At 46.1% G+C, this 9,527-nt stretch overlaps 1 protein-coding gene across 2 annotated transcripts in view; it reads right to left on the bottom strand.

The window, feature by feature from the left end:
• Positions 1-2,076: 2,076 nt before the first annotated feature.
• The window catches only part of CFAP91 (cilia and flagella associated protein 91), a 31,600-nt gene continuing 24,149 nt past the window's right edge, over positions 2,077-9,527 (bottom strand). For both annotated transcript variants that reach the window (XM_074808795.1, XM_074808803.1), the window contains exons 14-18: positions 8,782-9,003; positions 7,360-7,508; positions 6,089-6,180; positions 2,597-2,916; positions 2,077-2,516 (exon numbers count right to left, since the gene is read on the bottom strand). In XM_074808795.1, the coding sequence (XP_074664896.1) occupies positions 2,615-2,916; positions 6,089-6,180; positions 7,360-7,508; positions 8,782-9,003 (765 nt within the window). In that variant the 3' untranslated portion in view covers positions 2,077-2,516; positions 2,597-2,614. The remainder of the gene's footprint in view (positions 2,517-2,596; positions 2,917-6,088; positions 6,181-7,359; positions 7,509-8,781; positions 9,004-9,527) is intronic.

The following is a 9,527-nucleotide window of genomic DNA, read 5'->3' as shown; positions in this document are numbered from 1 at the left end:
CCAGAGGCTCGTTGGGTTCAGCCCATCTCCCCCACCTGCCGGGATGCAGGAGCCGGCAGAGCGGCACAGCCGGGCTCCCTCCCAGCGGGCAGCTGGTGAAAGAAAAGCGGGACAAGCAGAATTTCCCCAGTGTTCCCACTGTATTGGCACAGCCCCGGAGGCATCTGCTGTGTTTGTTTCGGGTACGGGCTCCTCCCCAGGGTTGTCTGGCTCCTGCTAGGACAGCGGGAATGGTGCATTCTTGTGCTGTTGATTTATGATGCCAATCCCCTCTCGCTGGGTTCGTTTTCTTTCTCAAAGCACATTCTGTGAAGCTTGAAAAAAAAACGCCGCACGTGACAACCGAAAGCAGTTTCTAGAGCAGAGTTTCCTGCAGGAATCCTGCTGTGGCCTTCAGTTTACATGCTCGGCAGTGTCACGTGGAAAAGATGGCTTTACCCTGACGGTGTCCCTTAAATCATAAAGAAGCCAAGACATTTATAGCTCAGCCTGCGCATAGCATCTGGAGTCCCCTGCCCCCTCGTTGTCGTGCCGAGGGCTGTGTCCCTGCAGAAGAGCAGAGCGCTGCAACCTGTGTCCATTCCCACACCTGTTGGAATACTTATCTCTTTAAAAACCACGTCGAATTGTACAACGAGCCACAGGGAGAACGTTTATTTCGACACACCATCTCAGAAATACAGTAAATGCCTCAGTGGATCGGTCTTCCTGTTCTACTGTTCTGCTGTATCAGGTTTTCCATGTCTCTCTTATTACATTGGATCTTGTGATTCATGTTATCCCCCCTCTTTCAGCCGGGCTAAATTTGTCCAAGGTGGCCTGAGGCGAAAGGGCTGATCCCTGCACAGCTTCTCCTCCCACACTGTGGAGAGTGTTTCTTTCCATGTTTTTGCACTTGCTGCCTTCCCTTTTACTGACCAGCTACGTACGCTACAAGAATTTCCCCAAATCCCCAGACCCTCCTGGGATCATCCTCACAGAGTCCTGACCAAAACTCATCACTCGCCTCTGACTCCTGCCAGATTTTGCAGTCCTTAGAGGCTGCCTGACCTCTCCGGTCACCAGGCGCTCCTGGTTCAGCGACCTGGAGACCAGCAGTGGCTTCTTGGTGCAGCTCAGTTTCCTCTCTCCAGTTCTTATTTACAGCTCAGTGGAATACAGGGGTATGCAGACTTTTTTCCTCCTCTCACGCTCTCAACTCCCCGCCACTCCCCCTCCCCTCCCAGCCCAATCCACTAAACAGAAATCTGACGCAAAATTTTTCCAGGAATGCACTAATGAGCCTGAATTTTTGACCAGCTGCTGGTTTGTGTTTTGAAGGAGCAGGATTAGTTCGCTGGAGCACACCTGAGGCGTTACAGACCCAGCACAAAGAACGGGCTGTCATCAGTGACAGAGAAATGACGGACCCGCACAGAGATCAGCCCATTATCACGTTAGGGCTGAGAGCCAATACTCCGATTTGTTGCAGAAGTTGCAGCCATCAGTGAGTAAGCATTTTGGGTGCGGTGTTGTGGCTGTGCCTGCTCCTCCAAAAGCTGCCGCGTTTGATGTTGGTATCGGTGTAAACGTGCCTTTCGGATGCTCAACCCACAGACCTCGGGAATTTTGACAGGTGGGTGCTGGAGAGCTGAGCAAGTGCCTGACAGCTCTCTGATCAGAGGCACTGCGCCTGTCTGCAGCCTGCTGACTCCTGACATCCTGAGCTGGAGCACCCCCGTGCTTGCAAACAAGGCAAAGCCAGCATCCTTTCTGCCTAGTCCCCTGGAGCTGGAGAGTGACTAACTCTGTTCTAAGAAAAATAAGATTCTTTCCAGAATCGTTCTCCTTTGGGATGGTGAAAAGCAAGAAGAGGTCAGCTCAAAGAGTAACATTTCTGGAAAAAGCCGTAAGCACTGGCTAATGGGTTCTTCGCATGAGCTCCATCAGCCCCCTCCGTGACATTCTGCTATCACCTTGCTTAGTGATTAGTGCCAGACACTGCCTGGTTGGCAGGAACCACTCTGCCGAGGTCAAGGGCGCCTTTTCTTTATGCAAGGACTAATTATGTGAAAAGATGATGCAAGATCTGACCGCTTTCGTTCAACGCTTTATTAATAGCAGTGCTAATGCAGGAAGCCACTCTGCTTTACTCCACTGAGGAAATCAGTGGGACATGCTTGAGAAAAGATTCTGTGTATGGTCCCAACTCAAAATTTCCCATTGCTGGAATATTTTTTCATTTAATGTTATTAATGCAAGGAAATACCATCAAAAGTCCAGGTGCAGATCTTTATTGGTCTTTGTCAGGAAAACAAACAAGGAATGCTAACACTCCTTTCTCACTCAAGCTTCTCTTAACAGTTAGAAGAGGAAAATTAGCTAATGAGGTTCAAAGCTAGTTGGGGAGGAGGTGGAAGGTGCTGGACTGGGGCCACCACACCAGAATGTATACAGAGTGGTTCCAGGACAACATTGCTGGCAGGCAGCAGGAGGGAGAGCCCCAGGAAGAGAGAGGATTTTCCATTCTGAGTGCCCTGAAAGAAGTAAAACTAATGTGCTTCCCTCTCCTTCACCATGCTCCGAGTTCAAATCACAGAGGGGAAGGGGAACTCACCTGTCTCATCTTCTGTCCCTAGGAGGCTGTGGGAGCCTTGTCTGATCCATCAGAAGGGTTCACTGCCCTCTCTCCTGGGCTTTCTTCGCACAGAAGTTCAGCTGGTTTGCGCGCAACTGGGGCAGAGCAATTGCTGTCAGCTGCTCTTGGCCCAGCAGCTGTCCCGCTCCGAGCAGCACTAGCTGTCCCAGCGGGAGGATCCCCCTTTGTCTCGCTGGCAGATGTCTCCCGCTGCAGTGCCAGATCAGCCACTACCCTCTCTGTGCCCCTGTGGATGATCTGATGAGCAGCATAGATGTGTTTTCTTTGGGACTGCCTCACTGCGCGTAAAAAAGAGGTAAGACTTTTACTTGGAAACATACAGCAAAGCGTTCTCCGTAGGGGAGAAGGGAGGGATAGCTTTTAGCCTTCCTGCAGCTGTGGAAAAGCCTATCTCAAGGAAAAAAAAAATCACGCCCTTCTAACTTTGGCTGAAAGCGTTCTACTGCCACCTAATAGCAGCAACCAACTTTGCATTTCACTTTGAAGACTAGCCCCCACAGTGGGAAGCACAGCCAAAGTGTTTTCCTTTCCAGCTTAGGGCATAACTGCCCAGGATAGGTTATCAGGCTTTAAAATAACTTCTCCTTCAGTGTCTGGTAATTGCAGCAGGCCTCTGGAAGACTGGAGCTGAAATCTGCCCTCTCCTGTGTTATGATTTTGCCTGCACTGAGAAACTCTTGCAGAGTTCAAAGTAAGGGAGACAGTATGGACACAGTAAATCACGTACCTTATCGTCTCCCTTCCGCTACTGCAGGATTGTTCTTTACTGTGTTTTACAGTTTTCATCCAATCTCACTTGTACATCTTTCCAGCACACCTCTTGGGAAATAATTACCCAAGCCAAAGCATTCACCCTACAATCCTCTTGCTGCTCTTCACTATTCTTTGTTCTCTCGTTCTCTCTCTAGACTTAAGATGCTGGTAAACAATCATGGGGATTGAAATACTGCGTGCTTGTAAGGAGGGTGTGGGGAATGTTGCAGGAACGAGCTGTGGCTCTCATTGTGTCACTTCCCTGCAAAAGTTCAAGACTTCCTTGTTGCTTTGGGCTGTTGCTGTTGTAAGGCTGAGCTGTACTTTCACTGTGAATCTGACCCACTGGTGTCTTGCATGCTGTCACACAGTTCTGCGTCCTGTCCCCAACTCGGTCGCTCAACGTTCATAACCCATCCTGCTTATGTTTAATCCATCTCCCAGGTCCATTTTGTCGGCAGTGAATGCAACTGGATCTCTCTTGCATTTGAAAAGCTGACCTTCACCAGCCAGCTCTCAATTCCCAGGAGAGCTTTCTCTACCCAAGGCACTTTGGCTTCAATCGTGTGGGCATGAACTGCATCAGCTGTGCTGGGAGTACTCTCCCGGTATTGCTGCAGTCCCTTCCTCCATCCACAGGGAATTCCATCTTAAAAAAGCAGGCTCAAATTGTTGAGTGATTGTCCTTTTAAAAGCAGGTTTTTTCATATCAGCACATTGACTTCTACTTCCAGTGAGGGAGGGTTCAGAAGAGGGGTTTCAGGATGAGCCAGTATTGATTAATCGCTGCTTTTACGCATAGGAATGTGACAAAAAGAGGAGAAAAAAAAATAAGAAGGGAAGACTAGGTAATGGCAAAATAGAGGTGTTTAAGGGGAAGCTAAAGTGTAGGCAAAGACTAAACCAGGCCCTCAAATCTTTGTTCTACAAATGGCTTTGCTCCTCTGGCAGGCCAGAAAACTGTGCTCTCAGATCACTCCCTGCTAGTTTCAAGGCAGGTGTATGCTCAACCGTGTGCCACGTTGCTAAAACACAGCTTCATAATGAATCATCTGGCTCACTATAGGGTAAGCTTTAAAAGCTGCCACGGGAACGCAACACACTGATGTGCTCATGAGAGCTACTGCGATTCTTTGATAATACTTCCCTTGGATTTACATGGAATAGTTACTGATTCTGCTTCCCTGAAGGTATCACTGTGCAGGAGGTTTACGGCAGGATGTGTTCCACATCTGGTAGAATTCAGCTCTCTCTTAAGTGTACGGAGTCCCCTCCACCCCATGCAGCAATAACAGAACAGAGTATGAGCCAGGTCTCTTCCTGACATTTGATGTCTGCTGTCACAAGAATATCGTGGCAAATTTCACTTGCTCACGTTCGAAGGAGCTCTTGTCCTTTATCACCTATTGCTCTAGCCCTTCCAGCAGCATCCATTTTAATTTTTGTCTGGGTCTAGCTTTGCTTTCCAGGCAAACCCACTGTAGCTATCACAGATTTTGAAGATTTTTTTTTTCCTCTGTTGCTTGGGAGTGCTTCTGAGGTGCTTTGTTCGTTAGCTGCTGTTGCATTTATTGTGCTGTTGTTATATTTTCTTCCTTGATGGTACTGTTATATCTTCAGAATCCTAGGCCATCTCCAGGTCTTCTCTTTCTGTTCTCCTTTCTGAGACAGGCTAACCTGTGTGTGTTAGTGCCTGAGCTGCAGGCTTCATTGACTAAAATTACATCACCTGCTTTGGTAGGCTTGCAGAAACAGGGCTAAGGAGAAGGGAGCTGATTTCAGCTTACGCAGAATTGCCAGCTGCTGAACAGATACTGTTGTTGTGACAAATACACAAACTAGGAGGAAGAAAGTTTGGACAATTCAGAGACCACAAAATCTGTTTGCAGGGTTTGTGTTTTCATTCACAAGCAACAAAAAAAGCAGTGAAGTAAGTGCCTTTGTTCTCAAGTCAGAGAAGTACACTGCAGCAGGGACCACTTCAGACTCTATTGTGATACAATTGCTTTTCTGTGGGTGACTGGTTTAGTCACGGTCTTCTGAGTGTGCTGGTCAGTGGAAACATCCCAGTTAAGAACAGCCATTTAGTCATGATACTTAACGTAACAGACAGGTTTTCAGGGCCTTCCCGTCTGGATTTTGACAGATACTATTCCATTTTGGCTAAACAGAAGCATCCTTTACAACTGCAAGATTATCTACTTAAAACATGATGCCACTACAGCCAACCCTAAAACCTTATCTTTGCTTCTAGCTCTCAACCAATTGGGGGGAGGGGGAACGCACAGAAAAGCATATAATCTTCCCTCCACATACGGCATATATTTAAATAATCTGCCTGTTAAAGACCTCTACATTTTTTAGAAATTGCCATATAATAGACAATTCACAGCCATGCTACTTAAAGACTGTTCCCAATTTGTTTTTGAAGGTGCTATTGGCTGCTTCTTTTCATGTAGTTCTATTGTTGCAGACACACCAAATGTACATCAAGTCTGAATTCAGGTCACCGTTTTAAAAGACTAAATCTCATGAGAAATTGGTGAAAAAGGGTCAGAGGGCTTAACTTGCTACCTGCAGAGGGCAAAAGAAGAATCTCAGAGAACTGAGACAACTCTTGCTACTGCATCTTTCAGTCAGTTAGGGTGAGGAGGGTGAAGCAGTTCACAAAGAGAATAAAGTCACTGGACTCCTTACCTTTTTCTCTGACAGACATTTTCTCAGCTTCTGGAATCAGGAAATCATAAACTAGCTCTGCTACAATCTCTTCTGACTGTAGGCGAGTTCGACTACAGAACAGATGCAGAGTGGTATAAGTATATTAATTTTCTTTCCAGATCACCTCTGCAAACATGACTCCCTTGTAAATATCCTCACTATTGGGGATAGCGGGTCTCTCTTTGTCCTACAAATAGGTGACAGTGTGACTATTCCCCTTGCACTGCACTGCCAATGTGTTCAATACTGCATTGGAAAGCAGTATTTCCAGGGAGAAGATCACCCTAGACTCCTTAGCCTCAAAGGTATTTAGGAGCCCAGTTCTCGCTGATGACAAACTGAGTTAGACACGCAGATACCTCTGAGGATTTGCGTCTTTGTCAATTTAGTCTTTGGCCCATTGCTGAGTTTGCTAAATTCTTCCCTTTTGTGACTCTGCATTTGGCTGGTCCCCGTGCTCTTTGCCATGCCAGTGTTTGGTGGGTTCCCAATTGGCCCAGGGGCTGCATGCATTATCTACGCTTCATTCTCCCCAAGGATTTCAACATTCTGGTTGTATTCATCTAGTTACAAAATACACAGCTGCTGTACCATAGGAGAGTCACTGTGTCATTGGGATTTTTATGGCTTAATTCCAGAAAAAGAGCATAGAAACTGAACTGGAGGTTTGGCAGGTCCTAAAAAGTATTCACTGCTGATGCCCCAGCCAAACACAAGACTGTGGTGTTCTCAACAACTTACTCTACTCAAAGTGCCTTGTCAGGCAGCCATCAATATGACTGACCCCCATGGAAATTGGCAGTTTCTTAAAGAACAGCCACCCCAGAATGAAAGGCTGCTGTATGGCTGTATCTTTTAGCATCTCTTTCAAACGGATTTTCTGTAGTAGTGTAAATAAATGAAAAGACCAGTATGAATGGGTATTGCTTTAGGCAGTTCCCAGATTCACTTAAAGCTCAGTCACAGCATCGCATTGGCATGGAGAAGTCTAAAAAGGGTGATTCACAGATCCCACGAGTGATTTGCAAAGGGAATCTGGCACATGCTGTATAGAAATAAGGCTCTGATGGATTTATATGTGTGTAGTAACAGTGTGGTTCCCATACAGCAGTCACGCTAACGAAGCGATCACGAACAGTACTGCTCTGCCCTTCCTATGTCTTAGATTATACACGTAACCACAGATGCAGATAGTCAGGCAGGTCCTAAACTGCTGTAAACAGCCTCTAATGTGCCGTTTAATAACGTACCGACTTTCCATTTCGTAAGCGATGTCATTGATTTCTACAGCCATTCTCTGAACCTCTTCCCTGGCTTGCTCTTCAGCTGTGTTCTCCATGCTGCTCAGGATAATGTCTTCCAAGTAGGAGTCAATAGTGCTCTGGTGCACTTTCACCACCTGGAACAAAACACCAAGATATTGTTCCTCTGCCTATTGCTGTGCCAGGAGCATGGTGGAAGCAGAGCTCCAAAGAAGCAAAACCAACAGATTTTCACCAGAGTCTTAATTTCAGGCAGGCCAGCCTGAGATTTGATTTCAGAGGTGCTTTCTGGGAAGAATAACTTGTGTAAAAATTTATTTTCTAATCATTCTTTCTGAGAACTAATTGAACAGAAACCAGTGCAGGAAAGAACCAGTGGTGGAAGAAAAACTTATTTGCAGATCCAGTTCTGTTGCAGCAGGTTAGTTCTGTGAACGCAGTGGCAGTTGCTTTGTCAGTTCTCATGGTCCCCTGAGTGACAACTGCAAATAATAAACATCAATATTGACTTCAGTAGATTAACCAGCTTTCATTCAAGCAAATCCTGAAGGAAAGGGTTCCAAGAAGCCAGTCAAACTAATATGAATAAAACCAAGATAAAATTATTGGTTTCCCTATAATGGTTGTAGAGCAGAGATTCTAGAAATGGGTGTTTTCCTTCTGCTAGTCTGAAGGGCATAAGCTTATGGCACTTTGACCCTCCTTGCTTCCCACTCAGAGATGCAGAAAAGAGGAGAAGCTAAAATCAAAACAAAAATAAACATGATGCCAGACTCCTGGTATTAACCTCCTCCCACAAAGTTTGAAAATTATTGGTTTAGTCAATTAGGCTCCCACTCATTCCTTTCAACTGGGAGAAATATGCTTCATGCAGTCAGGAGCTAGGGAATAGGACTATAGAATAGTTATGGACTACTGTAGTTCAGGACTTTTGTTCCTGGATTTCAAGGTTATGTTATCTGTTATCATTACTTCAAAATAATTTTTGTACCTCTCATTATCTGCAGTCCACTTTTGGGGGCAAAATCATTCCAAAACCTTGCTTAAAGGCATCCTTCCTGGGAGAGCACCTAATAGTTCTGTGAGACAAAGTGCTGCCAAAATATTATTCCTAAAGATGACCTAGGTACATCCATTCTCCATAGGTGTTTGTTGTGGAAATTTAGAAACCTACATTCATTCATGATATGCCTGACAGGACTGTCTGTAGGGGTATTCAGATCATCCTTAATTTAACGGGCATGACTCCTTTAGGAAGGAATCACCCTCTCTTTGCTAAGCCTTCCCCCTCAATTTTAAAACTTGCCATCACCAAAATCAGAGCTGAAGCACCTCCCTTCCATCTGGACTTTCCCACAAGGAGGTGGTTCCTACAAACCGTCCACAGGCCCACCAGTCTCCCTCTCTTGCCTGTCTGAAAATCTCATCTTCTTCCCGCCGCCGCCTCTCTTCCACCTGACGACGTCCGCTCTCCTCCGCTTCCCGCATCCGCCTCTGCCTCTCAGCCAGCATGACAAAAGCGTGGATCTTCCTTTCTTCTTGCAGCCTCACCAACTCTTTGGACAGGAAATCAAATGTGTTTGCCAGTACCCTTCCTTCTTCCCGGGCCAAGTGGTTTTCCACTGATGACAACTTTTAAAAAAAATGCAAAAAATTGTGTTACAAACCCCAGGAATGTTTTTCAAAGTCCCAGGACTACCACAGGCATGTGAAACAGCTCTGTAGCATCCACTCAGATCATCCATGGGCCAACCCTATAGGAGTTTTGCATTCTTCTTGTTTTACATGTGCTGGCCCGGATTCTGCATAATGTAATGTTCCTGTGTATAGGCTGTGATGGCATAAAGAGGCTCAAAGATGCCAAAACTAGTCAGGGTGGGAATAGTCCCAATACTGTCACACTAGGACAAGCAGCCCCTATGTTTGAGTGGGTGGGAGGAGATAAAGCACTAGACACTGTGTTCCAGGTATTATGAACCGCTTTTGTCGCTGTGACTATAATCAGAATAGTTGCTGAGGCCATCTGCTTGTTACTGGGGAACTCTCCGCTGCCCAGACCATGAAAGGGGAGGTATAAAAGTGACTTCAGCTGCACACCCTCCATCTTTCTGTGCTAAGCTTAGCTAGACCAGAACAGAAAAACAACATCAAAAGTT

The sequence above is a fragment of the Strix aluco genome, chromosome 2 (genome assembly GCF_031877795.1).
Source record: "Strix aluco isolate bStrAlu1 chromosome 2, bStrAlu1.hap1, whole genome shotgun sequence".
In the NCBI taxonomy this organism is placed as follows: domain Eukaryota; kingdom Metazoa; phylum Chordata; class Aves; order Strigiformes; family Strigidae; genus Strix; species Strix aluco.
The sequence above is the reverse complement of the archived record's forward strand: the minus strand, read 5'-3'. Positions and strand labels throughout refer to the sequence as shown.